Source organism: Megascapheus bottae, chromosome 4, assembly GCF_031878675.1.
Source record: "Megascapheus bottae isolate mThoBot1 chromosome 4, mThoBot2.hap1, whole genome shotgun sequence".
In the NCBI taxonomy this organism is placed as follows: Eukaryota; Metazoa; Chordata; class Mammalia; order Rodentia; family Geomyidae; genus Megascapheus; species Megascapheus bottae.
In genome coordinates, this window is record NC_143512.1 from 28,216,876 (window position 1) to 28,241,755 (window position 24,880).

At 36.7% G+C, this 24,880-nt stretch overlaps 1 protein-coding gene across 1 annotated transcript in view; it reads left to right on the forward strand.

Moving 5' to 3' along the window:
• The window catches only part of Mctp1 (multiple C2 and transmembrane domain containing 1), a 481,369-nt gene that overhangs the window by 385,590 nt on the left and 70,899 nt on the right, over positions 1 to 24,880 (forward strand). The window contains exon 21 of the mRNA XM_090331048.1: positions 14,370 to 14,423. Within this exon, the coding sequence (XP_090187174.1) occupies positions 14,370 to 14,423 (54 nt within the window). The remainder of the gene's footprint in view (positions 1 to 14,369; positions 14,424 to 24,880) is intronic.

A 24,880-nucleotide genomic window follows, 5' to 3' on the forward strand; every position in this document is an offset into this window, starting at 1 on the left:
AGAATATTTGAATAGGTGGAATAGAAAACAAGTAAACTATCCCTCACAGGATCTTAAGAGCTGGTCTAAGCTAAATTGATAGACTAAAGGGTTGGTCTAATATGTTTGATCCTCTCTACTTAACATGGTTTTATCCCTGTATATATTTTTGTGGGTCATGGGACTTGAACTCAGTCTGGGCACTGTCCCTGAGCTTTTCAGCTCAAAACTATTGCCTACCCTTGAGCCAAGGCCCACTTCCCGTTTTCTAGAGGTTAACTGGAGATAAGAGTCTCAGGTCCTTTTGTGCTGAGGATGCCTTTAAACCTTGACCCTCAGATCTCAGCCTCCTGAGTAGCTAGCATTACAGAAGGGAGCCACTGTGCTTGGCTGGTTTTATCACTCTGAAAATAGCATAGGCCACAATTCTCCTGTGTTTGCATCTCAGACGCAAAAAAGGCCACATACTCATTGCTCTTAACAGAAGCAGCACTGAGTCATACAGCCTATAAACACATCTAAAAATGGATGATTACTCTTTTCTTCTTCATGCTTACTTCAACAGCAGTGTTCTCAATTTCTTCAGAAGGTCAACAGCTTGCAAAAATGTAATGAGGACCATGAACAACCCAGGCCTTTAGTTTTCCAACACAGTCACTAGCACCAAGAAGTTGAAAACAGCAGCCAGTGTGATGGTACCAGGAATGTTCTCCCCTACTGACCTTTGTCAAAGCTGTTAACCTTGCTAGCTAGTCACTTGCTATACAGAGTAGTGTCCCAGTTCATCCATGAGCAAAACCATATCAGGATTTGGACATGGACCAAATGGATTTCACAGTGTCTCCACTCAGGCCCCCAACCTCATCATTACTACGCTCTTATCCCCTTCCCAGATGACCGGGCTTTCTACTGAGCAGCTTTCTCTCAAATTGCATCCACAAAGCCCTCAATTCCTCCTCAAGTTAGAGGTTCCAAAAAATAATAAATAAGAGCACTGATGATAAATTAAGTTGAAATTTTAGATAACCATGCTACATAAAATTTTAATTTAAATGAGTATCTTATATTTCTCTGACAAGATTATCCCAATGACACCTTGTATTCTTGCCTGTACACCCACAGAGAAAAGATGACCCTGAAATAAAATTCTGATTGTAACATGGTGCTGGTTTGGTGGTTTCTTAACATCTTCCAACATAGATGAGCAGAACCCATCCAAACCATATCTTAATCAGTTCTATTTCCCCATTGTTTGAGGAAGACTGTTTCTGTAGGATTTTATGTTGTTTACATTTGCTTTCTTGCCTGTTTTGCTTTATGCAGTGTTTATTGAACAAAGGGAGGGGACAAAAAAGGAACAAATGAAAATGAGCCAGATATTCTTCTTTTCATTTGATTCAATTAAATTCTAATTTCCTACACCTTGGGAGAGGAGACCAAGGCACAAGGAGATTGTGACATGTCCAAGTATTCTATATTTCTTATTTGCTTTTCTACTCCTTAAAATATTTTTTGCAAATATGTTTGTTTTTTATGAAGTCCTTCAGAATTAATCAACCTGATCCCATGGTGAGGTCACCTACATTTATATTCTCTGATATAAATGTAATATAAGTATATATAATATAAATGGTGTTAAGTGGTAGAGCATTTGCTGAGTGTGCAGGAGGTCTTAGGTTCAATTCCCACCACCACAAGCAGACAACAAAATCTTCTGTATTCTATAACAGAGTTAGTGGTATTCCAGTATATTGCTGGGAAAGCTTTGTTTTATAATGGTTGTCTAGTTTTCATCATACAAATACTATTGTTTTCTTTTTTTGTTTTACTTCTTGCCAGTCCTGAGACTTGAACTTAGTGCCTGGGCACTGTCCTTGAGCTTTCTCAAGGCTAGTGCTCTACCACTGTGCCACAGCATCACTCCAGCTTTTTCTATGTTTGTGTACTGAGGATTCAAACCCAGGGCTTTGTGCATGCTAAGCAAGCACTCTATTGCTAGGCCACATTCCAGCCCTATTATTTTTTTTAATTGTCAGGGTAATGCATTGAGGGGTTACAGTTACATTTGCCAGATAAAAGGTATATTTCTTCTCACACATTGATACCCCTTCTCATCTTTTTGCCCCTATTTCCCTCCCCACATCCCCTATTATTTTCTTTATTAAATACTTTTCTTTAAAAATGTTTGCTTCATTTTTTGCCATTTCTATGTCCTAAGGTAGTCTTAAATCTCTAGGCATTTTGGCAAACTCCAACAAGACATATTGGACCAAAGTATATGCCTTTTGAAGATTTTTTAATTTGATAATTAATACAAAATTTCCATCCATTAAACCTTAGCAATTTCTCTATGTGTGCCTGGATAATCATTATTTCTTCTAAAAAGTCATTGCTGATTTATTTTTCCCTTTCCCCTAGCTCTCTCAACCAATTGGTGCTCTCAGACTAAGTGAGCCTGCTTCTCTAGGTTTTCTTCTCTCATAAATTCATTTGTTACAGTTTCTGCTGAGGCATCTATATTCTGACCTGATTTCAGTTACCTGAAATCCACTGGTACCTGGTCATCTCTAGCTAGTCAAGAAGCTCCCTTCCTTTGTGATTGTTTGTAATATAGCCTATTTGTGTTTATTACAAACTCACACCCCTTACAGCTGCTGCCTATGATTAAACTTTATGGTTCACACCAGAGTCACGTAAATAAATTCTTTGCACGTGCTTTCTTTAAATTAGCCAAGGGATAATGCCTACAGGCTCTAATAAAGGCATGGTCCCACAAGTCCCTGCTTCCTCCCAAATACTCCACCCCCTGGTTGAGCCTCCTCACTGTCTCAAAAAGTTCCTCTGCCTCTCCCTGGTGACCCTAACTTCTCTGGAACTGTAAGTAAGATATTTCTACTGTTTTACACACTTTTAGTGTCTCATTGTGTCTTACCTGGCCAATATGTCTGAACCTCTCCTACGTCTTTATCATGTCTAGGTGTGGTTATATGTCTTTTCTGCAGCAGAGCTCTCAGAAATTGGTGGTCATGGCCTATAGCCTCATTTGAGGAAACCTCAATATTAATTAGAAAGAAACCAGAATGAGAAAAGCTTCAACATGCTCATTTGGATTTAATCTTAACAGAGAACAAGTTTCAGTCATAGCAGCATAAGAGTTGCTCAAAAATGTTTGATGAATGAATAGATTTTTAGTCTGATCTTCTGATCTTCCTATACAAATTAGAGAGTGCTTTTTGGAGATAATAGTCTCATGGGCTTTCCTGCCTGGGCTGGCTTTGAACCACAATACTCATATCTCAGCTTCCTGAGTAGCTAGAATTATAGATGTGAGCCACTTTGCCCAGCTTGATTTACTTTTTATGTAAAATTATTTCCAATCAACACATTAGAAAAAAATCTTCAATGTGTGAAAAGTAATGTTCCCACTACCTGGTGAATGTAACTGTAATCTCTCTATACATTACTCTGACAATTAAAACAAAAATCTTAGAAACACTACCAGGACTAGCTGTTTAAAGATGACGAAAGACCTATCTTTCACTGGGCGGAAGAGCGGGGAGAACAATTAAATGCCTAGATACAATAGATGTATGATAGAGTGCCAGATGAGTAAAAAAGCTAAGGGACACTGCCCAAGCCCCGAATTCAAACCCCAGTATTTAATGGGCCAGGAGCATGGCCTAGGGGTCCAGTGCTTGCCTAAACATAGGTACAAACTGTTCGTACTTATACTGAATGTATGAGTGTGTTGGTCTGTAAAGACTAAACATCTAAACATCTACCGTCCTCACTTCTCAGTCTCTCTTTCTCACTAACTCCATGTTTTTAATACTTACATTTACAGACTATCCTTTTACTTTCTTGTTCAATTACAGCAAAACCTAAAATTGCGAAGATAAATTTGTAGGATGGAAGATGATGAGTGTTACGTGTACGTGACATGTTCAAACAAAAAGTGTACAGGAAAACACTTCTATTTTTACAAGGCAATTTTCTGAAGATCGCCTTACTGGAAAGTACAGTTCTTAGTTTAGATCTATCAAGATTCAGGGGAGACACTTCCTTTTTAAAGTTAGTGATAATGGCCCCAGAAGGGACATTTTAGGTATCTTCATATGTTAACCTCTGTGGTCTTTATTTTTTTTATTGCAGTGTATAGAGGGGTTAAAGTTATATTCACCATATTGTAGGTGCATTACTTCCCCTTACGTTTTTGTCCCCATTTACCTCCCCCTTAACCTCCCAATCATCTAGTTTTTCCCCCTTCCCTTTTCTATTTCAAATAAACAAATAAATGAATATACAATATACCAGGTAACAAAGTTAGATACAGTAACAATATGAGATTAACCAAAGGGCAAAAAAAAAAAGAGAAGAGAAATAACAGTACATTAAGAAAAACAATCACACAAGATAAAGCTCTTGTTTCCATATCCTGAAAATCCCTTCTTTTAGCCTCAACTGTGGTCTTTCCGAACCCTTCACATCTTGCTCAGATTCTCCAGACATGCATTTGAGAATGTCCACAGCAAAGAAGTCCTCTTACTATTTATCATGGATTTTCCCCTGAAACCCAGCTCTTCTCTATCAAGTGAATTTTTAGTCATGGGTGAAGGAAACATGAAGATACTGGCCACATAAATGCTCCTCCACTGAAAGGATTAATGTAGTTCTTTCAGGATCCTAGTTAATTCTTGAGAGGAAATGGTTAGGAAGAGAAGCTTACCTACATGTGTTTACCTTCATCTGCTCTGAGACTGGTTTCCTCTCCACTTCTAAATCCTCTTATGCAGCAAAAGAAACCCTTTGCTCCAAAATTGTGAATTAATAAACTTATTTTCTTTTAACCTGTATGAATTACTCAGGTAAATAAAAGCAACTTGAAAGTAAGTGTTGCCACCTGCACTTTCCAGGTGACAGCAGGTGATTCATAAATTAACGTCCAAACCTCCTAGTTATTATCTATGTAAATTCACTCCTCGAGGTCTCCATATCCTCTCCAGCAATGGGGATAACGGCTACTTTCTTAGAGTTGTTTACTAGGGATTTAAAAAGTAACACATTGTGTCAAGCATATAATAAGCGTTCAATAAATGCCAAGCAGATACCTCATGGTGTGTAAGTCTGGATACGAGGGGGCTTACATATTACAAGTTATTAACTGTGGATGCATTGTCTTCTCTTATTTAAAACTATTATTAAAGAGAATGGTTTTCCACAGTCTTAGTAGTTGTTTTTACTTTTACTCATATAGGCAAAGGTAACAGCAATGCCACAGTAAGATTCCCTGTGTCCATAATTGCCTTGGTATGTATGTGGGAATTCCATATGCATACCAGATCAATGCAGATCTCTTGTATCATCTGAAAAAGAACATGAGGAAACTGGAGCAAAAAAAATTCTTTATAGATTAAAGCTTCAAAGAAACTGAAAATTTCAGAAATACCATAAATGTATGTATTTTTACACTATACCTATGCATTTGTGAAAGGAACATTTTTCTTGATTATTATACAACGTATTACTCTACCCTGTACCATGCATACAGACAAAGGCAGGCTGCACCCAGAAGCTGTCATTAGGTCTAGCAGCAAGATAATACTCTATTCAAACAGCCTCACTTAGGAAAAGGGAAAGGTAAACCTACAAGAGCTACCAAGCCTGGAGACAGGAACTAATGTTAATAAATCAGAATGAAACATGAAAATGTCAACTTAATCAAGCATTTAAATTTTATTAATCAAGCCTAATTTTTATGAGAGCAAATAATCACTGAAGCTGGACAAATTTGTTCTCGATTGCATCAGAAACATAATTTTAATATTTAATGGACTGGTGAATTTAAATGGAGAATTATCTTTATGAAACATGCTCTTCATAATTTGCCATTAAATGAGAAATAAAAAAATCAACATAAATCTTACATAAAGGTTATTTAACTAAATGTTGGTACTATAAATATTATAAATGCACAATGCAGTAATTTAAGGATCATACAATACACAATATAAAGCAGAAATGGGAGGTAGACCGGAAGGCTTGTGCAGGGTTGGAGAAAGCGCTGTGTTATATGGCAGGAAGCTTATGATAGAACTGTTAGCTGGATTTGTGTGAAGTTTTCAGGATATTCTTCTCTTTCAGTCTTCTGAGTTACAATGGACCATTTACAACAGGCATTCTTTCGGGTCCAAATCCACCAGGACTTTCTTTTGTGAAGATTATTCTTTGTAAAAAAAATTAATAAATTGTTATCATTACTTACAGAAAAAAAAGATAACAAAGAACTGCTGTCTTCTGGCTATATGTTTTGGTATTTAAAACATGTTCCTTTTATAAAGTTAAATGTCCCTGATACAATATTCTCAAGGGTCTCAAAGCATTGTAGGCAAAAAATAAAAAAGATAAAATGCGCTCATGACATATTTTAATTCTCTGTAAATGTATGCCCATTGCACACAATTTCTTCATGATCCTCAGCATATTGCTTAAGATAGGAAATTCCTGTAAACTTTCAGAGAAATAAATGATATTATTAAGGTACTATGGTCCAAAGGTTTGCTAACATGAAGCTCTAAAATAAGTTTCTTGTTTTCAAGTGCTTTTTTTTAAGATTTCCCAATATTCCAAATGCATCATATTAACCTGTAATACATGTGCTAAATTATACATTATTGGAAAAAGAACAGGCCTATTGCAGTTTTAATGTCCCCAAGCATCTCTGATGAGGTTGGAGCCAGGGCCTTTCTGAGCAGATGGCAGGACACTCGCTCTAACAAAAGTCACAGCAGTTTTCTCTTCTTGACTTGCAGAAAATGTGTTAAATAAATAATAAATAATGCAGAGCCTTCATTAGTCTAAAAAACACAAATTCCTAAGGTGGCTTTTCAAAACGTCAAACATTTGAAATTGTGCCATGTTTTTAAAAATAGAGAGATTGCTTTGGAATGGAGCTTTGACTTTAAAAAGAGAGGTGTAAAGAAATAACTTCCATTTTATTTGAACTTTATCTTTTGTGCCCCAAAATATTTTGCTTTGAAAATATTAAATTTTATAAAACATTAGTAAGGAGTTTAGTTACCTTTTTAGCTTGTTTTCAAAGCACATTAAATTAACTCATGGGAGGAATTTTTTTTAATATTTTTCAACATAAGTAATACATTTGCAAAGGCATTTTCTAGAAGAACGTTAAAGGTTAATAGTTGACCTATTTTCCCTACTCAACTGAATTAATATGCAATATCCTAAAGACTCCATGATTAGAATTTTCCTCTAAGCAAAATAGACAGTACATTGTGAAGCCTTTAGGTGGAGACATCACTCAAGTAAACACAGACTTCTGTTTACAGTGCTTTGTGTAAGTCTAAGAATACTGAGAAGGAAATAGGCAGAAAAAATTTATTTAAGATATTTAGGATTTTTATAGAATTTATATTAATTATTTCTTAGAGAAAGAATATTTCTGCATATTAAGCTGACACTTAAGAAAATAAAAGGTTACATACTTTTTGCCAGTAAATGTCTTGTCTTCACACCTTATAGCAAAGCATAATATACCACAAATCAGAATGCAATTCTTGACGCAGAATACAGGCTGTATGTAATCAGTGGCATGAATCAAAAGTCATCTGATAGCCACATTAAAGCCACATTTTCTATTAAGAATCAGACAAAATTACAACATGGCACTTCCCAGAATGAGCTAAGGAAATGTATTCTGTAAGAAATAATTGTATGTGAGTGCGTCTTTCAGAATCAGTAAGTCTTTTAGCAATAAGTACTAATGTTTTTCTCTTTTTGTCTGCCTTCTTTTGTATTGCAATATATTCAGCCTCACTCGTAAGCCTATCACACTAATTATTATTACATCTAGTGGCTCAGCTATCTTGGTGACTATTGCAGCTGAAATATTTCAAGGTCAAATCTTAAGAGCATGAATCAAACTAAGACACCATCATACATGCAGTGGCTTTCAAAGCTACACTCTTATGAGACCTCATATTATCCCATTTGTGAGTCTTGGTATTCTTACAAATGTGGAATAAATTATGTGTGCAGTGTAATTTTACCATTCATTTTGCAGTTTCTTCTCAGAAGTCTTTTGAGAAACCTAACAGGTCTGCCCAAGTCCACTCATAATAATCTTACTGATACCAAAAGTCTTCAGCTGAACTCAGATCATTTCCAAGTGGTCCAAAATCATTTAAGTGGTTATATGCATTTTTCTCAAGCGTAGGCATTCCATAGTTTCATATAGCAATTGTATGTGTACTGAATACATGGACACACAAATCCATGCTCTGCCTGGAGCACACATGATATTAACGGGCTCCAGACCATGTTGAAGAATACCATCCTTTCCTAATTTTCCCATTTTCCTGGGCTGAAAGAAGCATTTAGTGTTGATGTATCCCAATATGAGCATCTACATACATTTGAGGTTCTGTGAATATGAAATTAGAAATGAAACTTCTTCTGTGACAATTTTCTTTAATATTTTAACACTGCAGTTGCACATCTGAACAGCAGTGATTTCTTTTTTAAATATGTAGCTTTTTTATAGACTGCTTGAGTAAAGCAATTTGAATTGTGCAACTGTTCATTCTGAACATAGCAAAACATTCATTTAATTCAAAGATTATTTTCAAGGAAATAAACATACAAATGAAAGTATTTTGTGTCAGCAATGGCTTTTAAGGGGTATATTTTCACAAGATCTAGTATTTACAAGCTGAACATCACATATTTTTAGTGTTTCCAAGAAGTGAAAAATACAATTCTTAGGAATATGTAATTCTAAGTGCTTTAAGAATTATTTGAAGACCTTTAACTCTCCTTTTGTTATCATAGATTTACCCAATTGCCATCAATTGAGATTAAAAAGCAATAATTAATATACCAGAATCTACTATTCATTCTTACACTGGCTTGGTTGTCTTTGTTTTGTTGTATCCTTCCAGTCACTTCTGTGCTCCATCTTTGGTCAAGTAAAATTTTATTTCCTTGTAAATTACAAAATGTTCCATGGTATTTGCTGTATTGAAAAAGTCTCCAAGTATTTTCACATTTATAGAGGATATATAGATTCTATAGATGGGATTTGTTCCATCTTGAAAATTGATTTTAAAAATGTACAGCCACATTTTGCATTTTATATGTTAATGAAAAATGTTGAGCAAATATTGAATATGGAAGAAGAAATATTATCCTTTTAAAAATAATGTTATCTGCTTATCCTTTGGCTGTAATGTAGCTGGCACACTGCATTTGGGGCTGTCTGTGTGTGTTTCTTAAAATGTCATCTTTATTAGTATTACATTCAAGGAATAGTAGCAAGAATCAGTTTCTTTCAAGACCTTCCTCCAGTGTGTGGCATATAAGTCTGTGACGAGCGACATTACAGAAGGTCATGTCACTTTTAACTGCTTGCATTACATCTTTCTGATTTCCCTAGTGCCCTTCCTTTGTTTGATTAAAACTACTTGCTTTCAAGTAAGGTATCAGAAAGCATAATTTGGAAAAAAGAATTCTGGAGCCAACCTGAAAGATTTTCCCAAAAGAAAAGAAAAGAAAATGAAAGAAAAAAGAAAGAAGCATGAAATCAAGTTTGTAAATGTATCTTTTTAACATGTATTTATGTCACTCTTCATTTCTTTTCCTTCAAGGAAGTGTGTGTGTGTGTGTGTGTGTTATTGCTGACAAATGTTTGTGCAACTGGACTTTGAATACTTGAAAACAAAAGTATTCTGCTTATTTGGTTTTATTTGAAGAGGAAAGAGCTGGAATTTGACACTAGGGCTCCTATATTTTATTTGTTTTCTTTAGTTAAGTGTTAAACTCCACCCATCTACTTTTAAATAGCAGGTGTTGTTTGAGTCTCTGGTAAAGGTTGGAGTTTTGTGCAGTCATTAAATGCACTTCAGTGATATATATGGTTTGTTTTTAAAAGCTCAGTTTGCAGTTTGAGTTCATTGAGTCTGGCTGAAGCTCATGTCTAAAAGCACAGCTCAGCTTCTAACACATTCTTATCTTCAGAGCCATTCATTTCACTAGACCACTAAAGCCTAAGGACTAATTGTGAAAGCAGCACTATTTTAATTTAAAGTCCTTATGCACATCTTACTATACCCTCTACACATTCCTTAGTGTCAGCGAAAGCATGAATCAGAATTTTGTGTGCCATTAAGAACATAGAGTATGTGGTCCAAAGAAAAAGGAAACAATATAATTTCCAAAAATTAATGTCGACGGCTATACTGATGTTCTTTTTATTACAAGACAACATTTTTGAAAACTTAGTTGGATATAAGAACTATGCTAAACACTTTACATACATGCTCTTATTGGATCCTTAATCAATACTATGAGATATAAGGGCTATTATCATTGCCATTTTCCATTGCTTCTTCACCTGCACAAAATGTAATAGCACAGATACATTGCACAGCAGTATGGAGGTACCAGTAAGAAACTAGCAGTATTATAAATCCTCACTTGTAGATGTTTATGATGTAACATTAAAAAGCCACTAGAGGAGGGAAAAGCCCTCACTAGAGTGCTAACACGCAACACAGAGGCCCTCACCAACACAACACTTGGCTGCCAAATGTAAAAGCAAATGGTTGTACTGGGTGGTTCTGGCTGCACATTTGTGGAGTAATTGTGCGTAGCCAATTGCCCACTAGAGTAGGGTAAGAACAGTTTGGGTTTTTCAAATGAAGAGCCTGATTTTGTAGACTTGAGTCGTTCTTGAACATAAGATTCACAGGTGAATTGTAGGATGTTAGATGAACTTAGTACTTTCTCTTTTCTTTTCTATGTGTGTGCGTGTGTGCATACCGGTACTGTGGCTTGAACTCGGTTTCTGTGTACTGACCTTTAACTTTTTTGTTCAAGGCTAGAAGTCTATCACTTGAGTTCCATGTCAGCCTTTTGGGTAGCTAGTTGGCAATTAGAGTCTCAAGGACTTAAATATCTGGGCTGGATTCAGACCCTGCTCCTCAGGTTTCTAGTTCAGAGTCTCCTAAGTGGTTCACAGATATGGGCCTCCAGTGCTCAGAAATGCAGCATTTACTTTATGGTTGAATCATATTTGTAGAAATTAATTTTATAAGTTCCTAAATCTTAAAGATTAAATATTCTCAGGTTCCTTTACAGGCTGTTTGAAGGCATTTTGAAAACTTGTCCTTATTAATCTAAACCATTGACTGGGTGTAAGTCTTTCTATATAACTTTTGTCAGGTCTGTGGAATAAAGAATAGTCACTAAAAGAATGTGTTCAGAGGCTGGGAGAGTGCTTACCTAGTATGCATGAAGCCCTGGGTTTGATTCCTCAGTACCTCGTACATACACAGAAAAAGCTGAAAGTGGTGCTCTAGCTCAAGTGGTAGAGTGCTCAAGGACAGTGCCCAGGCCCTGAATTCAAGCCCCAGGACTGGCAAAAAAAAAAAAACCATATGCTAAAAAGTAATGAAGAATAGGAGCATGTACCTGGAATCTCAGTGTTTAAGAAGCTGAGGTATGAGAACCATGAGTTCAAGACCAATCTGGGCTATCACAGAAAAAGATCCTTTCTCACTAAAACAAAATAAATAGAAGGACACAATGGATAAAGTATTTATTCAACAAAAAATTTTTGAACCCTTGGTATTTATCTAGCAATTCTCTTCAAACAACCTGACATTATACTGGCATTACAACACTTCCAATACAATGGCTAAATGTTATGGACACGAAATTTATCATATATTTTAATAAGTACCTACAATATGGTTTTAGTTTATTCATGAGAGTAAAAGTATAATATTTCATTTTTGGCATATTTGGAATGAAAGTATAGATAGTTTTAGCAAAAATACTTCATAACTGAAATTTTAAGTAATTCAAATAATCATTTAAAAATTCTTTACAGGGTTGGCAAATTCCTTTGATGCCTTCTAACATATTGAAACATTGTGGATGATTTCCTTTTTTGTTTTTTGTTGTTTTTTTTTTGGCCTGGGTGCTGACCCTCAGTTCTTCAGTCAAGCCTAGCACTCTACCACTTACAGCCACAGAGACACTTTCACTTTTCCCATGGGTAACTGGAAATAAGAGTCTCAACCGACTTTTCTTTGTGCCAATCCTGGGCTTGAACTCAGTGCCTGAACACTGTCTTTGGACTTTCTCAAGGCTAGAGCTCTAACTTGAGCCTCAGCACCACTTCCAGCTTTTTTCCATGTATGTGGTACTGAGGAGTCGAACCCGGGTGTTCGTGCATGCTAGGCAAGCACTCTACTACTAGGCCCCCTCCACAGACTTTTCTGCCTGGGTTGTCTTTGAATGATGATCTACAGATCTCAGCCTCCTCCAAAGCTAGGTTTACATTGTGTGAGCCACAGGTACCCGGCTGATTTCCATTTTAAAACTCTGTCATACATAGTCCAATTTGGAATAGCCTCTGATAGCACAGCAATGAAACACTGTCTCTTTTGTTGTCTGTGTATTTGGAATATGAATACTTCAAGCTGGAGAAAACTGGATGTCAACATGGAGGCTTACCTTCTGATATGAGAATCGGTGAAGTACGGTCCTGATAATCATTTTAGAATTGACACATTGCCTAGTACCCTGTGCCTTGGACAAGGGGATTTATAAGTGATTGTGGAGTAGCTGAATAGTAGTTACAGGAAAATATCAAGAGTTGTTCTTTTTTTATTTTATTTTATTTTATTGCCAGTCCTGGACTTGAGCTCAGGGCTAGAGCTCTATCACTTGAGCCTCAGCACCACTTCTGGCTTTTTTTTCTACATATGTGGTACCGAGGAATCGAACCCGGGTCTTTGTGCATGCTAGCCAAGCACTCTACCACTAGGCCAAACTCCCAGCCCAAGAGTTGTTCTTGTTAGGTTCAATTTCTGTATAGAGAGTAGTATAAACCATGTTAAGTTATGACCAAATATTGGAAACTAGGAATTATGTTACTGGTATTTTTTTTCAAATGCTGAGTGTCCTAATAAAGACCTTTAAAATTCTGTCATTTGCTAGAACATGGAAAGTGTGACATTAACTTAGAAACAGTTTCACAGATTTCACATGCCCTTGATTATGTATTGGTTCATGTAAATTACAAGTTTATACTTGGTTTATGTTTAAATTGTATAAACCTTTTAGAATTTTTTAGCACATAACATACTGTGACAGTTTACACAAGTCACAGAACAATATAGTTTTGATATTCATGATTCTATACATAGGTTATTCTTGTTTATATTCAGAAGACACATAAAGGGGCTAATGTGTTCCTAAAGTTATGGGCTTTGTGAGGCTTCAAACTGGTTCAAGCCATGGTTCTATTGCATCTGTTTTGAGATATTCAGACTTTATAAAAAGGCATAAGCATTTACAAATGATATTAAGTGTTATAAACGTAGTAAATGGGGATATGAGTGAATGACAAGCCCTCACCTTGTTTTTTGGTTTTGTTTTGTTTTACATTTTTGATTTGCGTGAGTTGTAATTTTTGTGCTTATAACTAGTAAAAATACCCTATTAAAAATACCCTATCTGAACTGAAGTGAATTTCCATTCCTAATGCCTGAGGTAAAGAAAACAATAACTCTAATGCCAGTAAATCCTGGCAAATCCAAAATCATTCCAAGAAAATAGGCAAATTAAAATATATTAAAAACATTCATGGGGGCTGGGAGTTTGGCCAAGTGGTAGAGTGTTTGCCTAGCATGCATGAAGACCCAGGTTTGATTCCTTGGTACCACATACAAAATTCCAAAAGTACGAAGATAATCAAGAGATTATTTATGCTTAAAAATTAAAATTTGTTGGAGGGGTGTGGGGGGGAGGGTAATGGGTACCAAGACATGTGAAAGGGTATCAATGTATGTGAATTAATGCACCTTCTATCTGGCAAATATCATGTAACCCTTTTACTAATTACAATAAAAAAAGAGTTCAAAAAAAAATAAAATTTGAGCCATAAAAGACATTGTTAATTTTGTGACATAGACCACCAAAATGAATCAATTAAGAGTGACAACTTTTTTAAAAAGAATCCTAGAATCTGGCAAAAAGTAAATTAGAACTAGTTGATCTATTTCATGCTTTGTTATTTAACTCTAAACTTAGAATACACAATTAGACAGCAATATGTGTAGGATTTCTTGATGGGGCTTTAGTAGCCTGGTGTTTAACCAATGAAAGGCAGAGTTTCATCCTAATCTTCATTCCTATATCAAACATCCTCTCCCAGTGCAGGCATTTCAAATGTTAATAAAGTTTTCATTTCCAAAAGGTTCAAAATGACAGAATAAAATTCTCTCCTTTCAGAGCGCACACACACACACACACACACACACACACACACACTCTCTAAAATCGACTTCTGTTTCTGTCTGCAGGTAGTGGAGGACATGTTAGAGGACGAGGAAGAAGAAGATGACAAAGATGACAAGGTAATTATCTTTCGCAGCACTTGGGTATCTGGGGATGGGGAAATGGAGACATGACACTGTTTTCACAGACAGTTAAAAAAGGAGTTGAAGTATTTTGAGTTCAGAAAATTGGACAGTGCTGTTTATCATCTTAACAATGTCACTGCATGTTGCAAAGAGGGAGAGCAGGCTATAAATTCTCTTTCCTTTTGTCCAGAGCTGGGTCAAATATTTTTCTGCTAGGAAATACACACACATACACACACACACACACACACATACATATATAATTTTAGCTTTTCTGGAACTTTATAGCTCTCATGAAGATACCTGTAGTGACAACTGCTTTTGAAGGGTAAAATGTCTCATCTTTTGAGTGTTGCGAATTGGTCTATACATTGAAGGAAGAGGGGAATGAAAAGTAGCCACCTGCGTGAGTTGAACGTGGACATTGTCATCAGTAATTTTTGAAGAATGGCCCAGTGAAAGAACAAGGATATGGAATATCCAGGAGGACATTCAGCCCTGCCTACCTTGGGAATGGCACAGAGTTCCTCGTCAGCAAGGTTCTTGTTCAGAGGAGCTTGAATTTTTATTGCCTCTTGGTTTGGGGGCAGTGATCTCAGTAAATAATAGCTATTTGAATTAGTTATTCCTGGGGAAAAAGGATAAAGGAAAATGAATTAGAAGGCCTTTGTACCAGGGCACTTCCAGTGGATGATGACAGAGCTGCTTTCGGGGGCAAGGAGGGCAGAGATGGCTGTGACATTATGACCTCTGGGTATTTTCTAGACATTTCTAAACATTCCTAAGGTGAGATCAGAAAGCAAAGAGGATATGTATTATCTGTACATTGTTAGAATGTGTAAAACCTAATTTTGACCTTCACCACAATCTGACTTTTTGTTATACTAAAGCAATGGAAAAATTTTTTTGAAGAAACAGTATATCTTAATTCATGTCCTTGACCTTTGGTTCTAGTAGAGATGAACAGTTAGGTCCCAGTGTAAGAATTTGTATTGCATTCAAAATTAAAAGAAAATCACAGTGACTAGTTAACATCATAAACAAATTTTTCCTAACAATTGTTCTTGAAGGAAAACTGGAAATACACACTTTTTTCCTTTGAATGCAATTTCAAACACTTTTTAAATTAATAGAGCTCTTATGTGAGATTTTTCTTCTGTACATCATTTAGTCATTAGTGACATCATCAAACATAAAACTAACAAAATGTCTTTCCTGCAAGAAGCATATATGTGCTTTTTTAAATGTTAAATAACGTGAGTATGCTCTTCTAGCAATAAATGATATGATTTATTGTTAAGGTCAGTTGTAGAGCTGTAGAGAGCTTGTATTTTAACTCAACATGTCAGTTCTGAATCATCATTTCTTTCCTGATAAACACTGAGCTGCCATCAATTTATGGCCATTTTCCCATGTTTGTTACTGCTTTATTATTAAAGCTACCATAAAGACCCATCCCACCAGCAGGCTTTTGCCCAGAAATGTTAATAAATGGAAACCCTGGGTGAAGTCTACTGCTTCAATGTCCATGCCTGAAGTAAACCTCCATTTTTGAGCCAGTTTGTTGATATTCCATTCCTTTAATCTTCCCTTTTTGTGGCCATTTTTTCTAAGAAAGAATGTTAGGCAGAAACAAATACATGCCTGGATAACCTGCTCACGATAACATAGACATTAAATAGAACATGCCAGGATGGAAATAACCACCAAATCTCTAGAGTAGCATCTATTGTAATTGAGTGTTTTGGTTGTCTGAAACTGAAGCCCTGGTTCTAACACATTTTCAGATCTAGTTACCAAAGTTGACTGAAAGTAGATGCTTAAATTACTGTGTGACTTCAACTGGATTCATTCATACAGAATGCTTACTCTGTGTTATATGTGAAAGAATTGTAAGCTGACTCTGCATAAATCCACTCTTTATTTGAATGAAATATATTATAAACATATTAAATAAATATAAAATGAAATTGCTAGCAGGACAATTTCTGAACAACAAAAATCCTGAAATGCAACAAATTACAATATATTTTTAAGTTCTTGCAAAATAGTGGAAAAGATAGAGTATATATCTTGAAATGCAGTTTTCACTCTTAAGAGATGGAAATATGCATGTTTCCATTTACCAGCTTCTGTCTCACAGCTAGCTCTCACAGCAGTAGAAGCTGTAAGTCTTGCCTATCAGTCTGTCTAAATAGAAGAAGGGTAATTTCCTACTTGAAAAAAAAATTCATTGGTTCCTCTATTTAAAGTTTGTATATAGAGTCATGCGTAATGGAATTTCATGAGAAAACAAATGTGTTTTTTGCCATATGAACAGGTACTAACCTCTAGCTCTCATTATTTCTCTGTTTTCTCATATGGTGTAATAGTAGGGTCAGGTCAGCGGGTCCCTCTTATAGGATAAAAGTAGAAAAGATTAATAAATGTGCCAAAGCCTCACTTTAATTGAACCTGAAGCACATGTTGCAAGTATGTACAATATGTCCCAGATGTTTCACCAGGGCTAGTGTCTTGGCTTTCCCTGATTACCACCAGGCAGCTATTAGTCCTATAACCTTTGGACTTGGGGGTAAATGGGGTATTACGTGGCACAGAATGTGAGCACCTGTTTTCCATTCAGCAAAGACCCCTGGCAGGCTTTGCCTAAGCCCATCCATATGTTTTCACTTAGCAGATTGTTGGGCGATTATGAAAAGTGTCTTTCTTTAGAGCCAGCATTGATATTAGTCACTCACAATGAAAGGGCAGGTCATTGACTACTTGACAAGGTCTGTGTGGCATAAACCACAGTCCTTGATTTCATTTAAGTTGGAAGTGTTTTCAGTAATTATCTGCATAGCGAAGATGAAGATTATAATTATTTCACAGTATAACTTGGTAATAGGTTTTCTTTACTATGGGCCTTAGCACCTCAGAAAACTGGTTTTTAAGGTTGGTAAAGGCTAAATCATGATACCTGAGTCCACTTCTTTCTTGTATCTTTCCATATTCTGGTCTTATATTGTTTTATAATTGAGTTCCACATTTTATTAATAGAGTTTGTGGTGTGGCCATAGATTTGTATTTCAGTCTAAAACCCACTGCTCATATTTTAGGTGGCTTCTCTCTTAATCCAATCTCATGGGTTTTACAAAGGCAGATAATGTGTTTTAAGTAAGAGTCTTAGTTAGGATTTATCAACTTGTTAATATTTTCATTTGTCTGCATTATGTAGGAGCACTATGTTAATTTAGGTTGGAGATGACATTCTTTTTTTCTGAGTTATATATTGCAAAAACATTATACTATATTCTCCATTCCCTTTGTTGCGAAGCATTCTCTCAGTCATCAACCACAAAGTCACAGTTTGACCTGATTTTTTGACCTGACATCAAATTCCGCCTTTGTGGCTAATGGAATGTCTAAGCAAATAAAGCTTAACTAAATTACCTAGGTGCAGTTATCAACAAGCCACATAACAGTGTTTTTCACCATGTTATATATCATAATAAGGTGGTTAATCTGCATAATCTTGACATCTAATTAATGAAGATCAGTCTTCCTTTTGTGGTTTAAAAAGTTGAGGCGTGCTTCCCTTGGTGTGTCCTACCATACCCTTATAATAAGATCCAGCTGCAGTCTCAGGAAGCAGAAACAAAATACAGGTTTCCCTCAGGACAAGCAGGAATTCACATGCATGGCATTCTCGTAATGTTTATTGATAAAAGATATTAAAATGTTCAGGCATTTATGCTTACATTGCTTCTCCTTTTTCTTTAACTGTTATGTCAACGTTACTATGTTATCAGATAACTAAATGAATGAAACGTTTCTGAGTAACTTCACAATATACAGATTGTTTTCTTTAATTCTTAAAATCCGTATGTTCTGGTTTCTTTCTGTAAACCAAACATGTACCCAAGATTCATGCATCTCTACATCTTACATCAACTATAGGAGTTGTTACAAAGAAAGAGATAATTCTGTGTTATGAGATATATTAATTGACCAAATTGCCTTTCTAGTTACTCTCAGTGAAATCAGTATGTGATAGGGCAATAGATAAAGGCAAGGTGAAAGGAAACAAGAATTAGTGTGTGTGTATGTGTGTGTTGGTACTAGGGCTTGAACTCGGGGCCTCATACTGTTGCTTGGCTCTTTTGCTCAACGCTAGAGTTCTGTTGTTGTTTTTCCCCATGTCCAGATTTTTGCTGATTAATTGGTACTAAGAGTCTCCAGGTTTTAGCTGCTTTGGCTAGCTTTAAACCATGATGCGCAGATTTCACCCTCCTGATAGTTAGGATTAAATGCATGAGCCACCAGCATTCAGACAAAAAAAATTATTTTGTAGCTACATTTAACTAGAATACCCCTGTATTCACTTATGCATTTCCTAGCACTACATAACACAAAGTTATTACAAATCTAGAGCTGTAAAATTAGATGTTTGTGTTCAGCTGTCATTCAGTAAGGCCAGAAGTGTGGGTAGAGGGAGCTGTGTTCTCCCCCTAAAGAATTAGGTTGAGTTTTCCTCTAGAGGCCTCAGGAGAGAATGTTGTTAAGCTCTTTAAGGTTGCTGGTAGAATTCAATTTCTGCCCTCAATAGTTGGGGGACGATGTCATGGATTTCTGGCTGAGTTTCTGTGTCTCACGGCTACTTTGCCTGTGCCCCTTCATCTTTCATACTCTCACTCAAGAATCTCTCTTTGTTAGAATATACTGCACATATATTTTCACCTGAATATCTGATGTATTGTATATATGCATATTTGGTTATTTGAAGTCAGATAGGGAAGGGAAGAAAACAAGATGAGGGGTGGGCATGAGGGGAGGGAAATGGGGACCAAGACATCAGAAAGGTATCAATGTATGTGAAGTAATGCACTTTCTATCTGGTGAATATAAGGTAACCCTTCTATTAATTACAATAAAAATACATGAAAAAAAATCTACTGCACACTTCCATTGACCAATTTTCAGGAAGAAGCTAGTCTTGTTTAAGGTCTCACTTGCTTAGGCTGGGCTGACTAAAGTTGTTCACCCTTTCTTAAAGGTAATATGCTTTGAAATGATTAGGACCATAGGAATAACTATATCATCCTATTCCTAAACCCACTCCTAAAACAAAACAAGGGATTATATATGACATTTGGAGCAACCTTTAAGTTCCTTGAATATAACTATCCCTACAATAAATAAAACTTATCTATGTATATCTTCAAAAACTATAGCATCTCATACTAGAGATACAAAGTAAACAATGTGAGATAGATTGATAGCTGACTGATGGTAAAATCAATCATAATACACCATATTCCACTTACCAAAATTATTTAATACTGATTAGGCAGCCTGAAATCATTTCATTCTTCTGTTTTGTCTTTCTCCCAAAAAGCAAACAATAGTGCATAAACAGTGGGAAGGATACATTGGGATTTTAGATCCTTTTTTGGAGTTTAAACCCACTGAGCTGATGACCTCAAGTCTATAGGAGTTTTCCACTTACCTGACAAGTTTGTAATCTTTGAAAGTACTGAATAAATAATCTAGTTCAACTATCTTCTTTAAAATGAAACATAGGCTTCATAGTTTCCCTCATTTGTAGTAATTAGAATGTGCCTATAAATCTATAAAGCCAATGGTTAGTAAAAAAAATGTATACCTGGTCATGATTAATTAAACAGGACTCCATAAACAGACTAAAGGAGAATATTGTTAGGAGAGGATCGTAAGGGATCAACAGCTATGGGTATATGATCACGTAAAGTGATGCTTATTGAGGTGAACTCTAAGAAATGGAAACAAGAGGATTGTTTTCTTTTTGTGTGTGGTATTTTCTTTTTTCCCTTTTGTTGCTGTTTTTTTTGAACTTCTATACCCTTTGTCTTGCATGTACAGTTTTATCTGATTTGGGGAGGGTGGGGGAAGCTGGAACAAAGGGTAAGCTAATTCAGCAGTGAAGCTCAGCAGACACCATGTTGGAAGTGAACTAGACAACTTGCAGGGAAGGGAAAACGGGCAAAATGAAGGAGGGGGTGACACTGTTCCAAAAGAAATGTACTCATTACCTGACTTAAATAACTGTAACCCCTCTATACATCACCCTTAAAATGACTTTAAAAAAAATGAGACTGCTTAGAGCTGGGAATGGAGCTCAGTAGAGAGCATTTGCCTACCACATATGGGGCCACAGATTCAATCTACAGTATTACAAACATAATACAATGAGGGAAATATCTTAGCAAAACTTCAGTGCCACCGCGAGAGAAACAATAAATAATGCTGAATTTCTGACTCCAAGTTTGGCATCATTCCTTTCCCTTAAGACAAGTTTTTCCCAGGGGTGAATTAGGATCAAAGTGCAACAGCCGATTACTTTGCATATGACCTTTAAGAATTGAGGGAGCATAATCGGATATTTTTCCAGCCAGGAGTTTTCACTGCTCACTACTGCACATCAAGCCCTAACCCACTTTACTGGCTAAGGCAGTAAGGGGTAGTGTAATTAGAATGTTCATTCTCTAGGCCCTAGAAACTGAATTCATCATAGTATATGCCAAAGAAGAAATTAAAATAGCAGATAGGATGAAGGTTATCCAGTAGCTGCCATTAAATAGGGGGATTATGCTGAATTATCTAATGGTCCCATTATCACAAGTCTCTGTAAAAGTGGGCCAGGCCATTAGAGCAGCTGGCAGTCACTTCTGTGGCCCTAGCTAAGATCAAGTCTTGGGCTCTTTACAGCAAGGAGAGCTGCTGAAACCTCTGGACACCTGAAAATAGAGCTCTCCAGCTGTGTGTCACCAAAAGTGATAGGTGGCATGGGATCCAAGCTGCCCACAGCCCATCGCCTTATTTCTACATTAATTAACCAGACTCTGAAAATCTCAGGATATTTCACCAAGAGTAAAAGTAGAAGGCCCTGATTCCATAGCCAAATGAAGCACATGTCTGCAGAACAGTATCACTGAGCTGAAACCACTCTGAAGACCAGGAAACAGCTGCAGGAGGAAGCAAGTGGTCTAGACTCAAACAGTATCCCACAACCAGTAAAACACAAGCTGACTGGGACAAGGAAAGGGAACACTGCTGTAGCTTGACATTGAACATGGAAAAAGGGGGCTACAGGCCAAGAAAATATGGGCCTTACAGCCTTGCCTGTGTCCTGACTGTAGCCAAGTGAAATCCATCTTTGAATCCTGAACCACAGAGCTGTAAGGTCATAGATTGAAGCTCCAACACTAGAAGGTTTAGTTTGGTTTGGTTTCTTTCTTTTTTTTTTTCTTGTAATCATGGGGCTTGAATTCAGGGCCTGAGCACTGTCCTTGGGCTTTCTCAAGGTGAGCACTCTACCACTGCAGCCACAGCATCACTTTTGGCATGTTCTGTGTATGTGATACTGAGGAATTGAGCCCAGGGCTTCGTGCATGCTAGGCAAGCACTCTACACTAGGCCATGCTCCCAGCCCCCAATACTAGGTTTATAGTAATTTCATTACAGCAGCAATTTTAAACTAGGTACCTTCTACCAATATCTGTACTTCTCTAAGAACATTGTATTTTTAAGCACTTGATGTGAGCTCCTAATTTTTCTTAATTTGATCCTGTTCTATCACATGCATAGTCTACAGCCATTCTTCATTCAGTATGGAAACTAAAAGCAGTATTAGCAAAGTGAACATTTTTATCCAAATTTCCTGAATTTTTATTTCAGAAAAGTTTCATTTAAAAGCAGGAGTAAGGGCTGGGAGTTTGGCCTAGTGGTAGAGTGCTTGCCTAGCATGCATGAAAACCTGGGTTTAATTCCTCGGTACCACATACATAGAAAAAAAGCTGGAAGTGGTGCTCAAGTGGTAGGAAAGCCCAAGAACAGTACTCCAGCTCTCGAGTTCAAGCCCCAGGAAATAGGAGTGGGTGGTGATTCATCTCTATACAGCTGTATGGTTTCCAGGTTAAGGATCCTAGCATATGAATTGATAAAGAAGGAACAAGTTGTGCTGAGAGTCAGTTTTCATTGGAAGAATTCTACTTCCTCCCATTCCATTCCTTGCAGTATTGACTCCACCAGTGCCATGGTATGGGTAGTAACAAATCCTTTGAGAATTTTAAGAAAGACCTTTTCCCCAGAATAACACACACACACACACACACACACACACACACACACACTTTCATGCTATTTTACTATGTAAATGAGTTATGGAAATTATAAACTATATAAATTGTATCACTTAGGTACTCAACATCTTTCTCTTGCCATTAATACCAATTTCCTCAAAGATTTGAGCTTAATGCAAACTTTTGTTTACAAATAACAGTTATGTTCAAACATAACTTTTGAGCCTATAGGCTTAGTTGAGTGTCTAGACTTGACCCTCCTGAGTAGGAAACTGAGATCTAAGGATCATAGTTTAAAGTCAGCTGGGGCTTACACACACACACACACACACACACACACACACACACACACACACACACACACACACACACACACACACACACACACACACACACACAGAGAGACAGAGAAGGGGGGGAGAAAGGGGGAGAGGGAGGGAAGTGAGAGGGTAGAGGAGAGAGAGGAGAGAGGAGAGAGAGAGGAGAGAGAAGAGGAAACAGGAGAGAAAAAGGGGAGAGAGAGGACAGAGGACAGAATGGAGAGAGAGGGGAACAGGGTGGTTGTCTAGGATATCTGATTTATTCTGTTCCGTCTTGGAGATTGATGGGAATTGATTCTAGCTAGGTCTTTGTACCCAATAAGCAAGTGTGATGCTACTTATCCAGCCCTATTTTGTTTTGTTCTAAGATAGAGCCTCACTAACTCTGCCTAGCCTTGCTTCAAACTCAAAATTTTTCTGCCTCCATCTCCTAAGGAACTACAATTACAGACCTGTGTGCTCATGCCCAGCATTTACTATTTGTTTGACTGAGACTTCTAAGTCATGGCTGTCTGTGATAGAATTATTGACTTGACAAAGGAGAATAATAGTAACCAAGTGGGAGCTACTGTGACTTTATTAATTGAAGGTTAGAAATAATGAAGGTTGAGAAAATTCTCCAAAATCTTTGTTTAACTCATATGCCAATGAGATCTGCTTCTGAAACCTCTGCATCATTCATGCTTTATCATTTTAAAGAAGAAAGTTTAGGTATTCATGGCTCTATCTTGAGTCCTGAGAGACAGAATTAGGTTCTGAAAAGTTATCTAGCCATTCCAGTGGATTCTGTCTCTATGGACAACTTTGTCGCTCCTATGCCCCATTACAGAAGTCCTGAAACATTTCTGTAGATATCTGCCCCCTGAGGTGCCCTTCTAGAGTGGCAGTTGAACTAAAAATAATTGAAAGAGAAAGATTTACCTAAACCATTTGGCAAGAATCATCTACCAAGTAAAGTAAAACGAACTGTGAATGGAGCTCATCTCAGTTGGTTTATTCAGATTCTTGAGTTCCCTTTGCCTCAGGAAAACAGAACTTTCTTTAGAAGACCAATCAGTGTCTTGGGACAAGTTCTCTGGAAAGCTAGTTAACTTCTCTCTTGCAGCAGAGAACTTCTTCCATTCCCATATCTTGACAAAAAAAAAAAAAAAAAAAAAAAAACAACTCTTGAAATAGCAGCATGTCAGCCCTGGCTCTCAGGAGGTTGACAACGTATGGAGAAATAGACACGATTTTTTCAGGATTGCTGGCAGATCCGTTGACACAGGCTGACACCACTGCATGTTGAGCAGAGAAAAATGTTTCTTCACCAAAGCAGCAGAACCAGATGTGATGCCAAGCATCACAGATGCTCCAACTGTGCCCTGAGTGCCAAGATTTTGATTCTGCCTGGAAGTTTGTTTGGCAAAGAAATGCTTTACCATGTTAAAGACATTGACTCTGCAGATTCTAGAGTTCAAGAAGTGAGAATTCCTCTTCAGTTATTAAGACCTTGCCAGTAGGGGGTTGGCTATTAATAGCAAACAAAAGTAGACAAACAAAATCACTGGTTTATCAAGTTAAGTGCAAAGGATAAACAACATCCAAGATGTAGGAGGGTTGGCATCACTTGATAAGCATGCAATTCAGAAAATGGCTGGCTTTACCAAAATATTTCCTGCCACCTGTAAATTATTGTTTTGTATTGTTTAGGGATAGTAGAGTTCATCATCTTAAAAAAAATCCATCAATAGAGCTGTTTTTCTTGGCACAAATCCAAAGCCAGGATTCCAGAGCTTAAAAATGAAGATTTTTTTTAATGTAAGTTAAAAAAAATCTCATTGTCTAATAGATTTTCAGAGTAGGTAGAGTAATTCTTCAGTAAGCTTTCATTAGCCAGCATTCTGTCACACAAAAAGTACTGCAATTTTTATATTTTGTCACACTCCATAATTAATATCCAATCTAAATGAAAATTTCATAGTACTTTTTTCTTTTGAGATTTTTCAATTTTTAAGTCATATTCAAAGTAAACAAAGACGCATGGTTTATC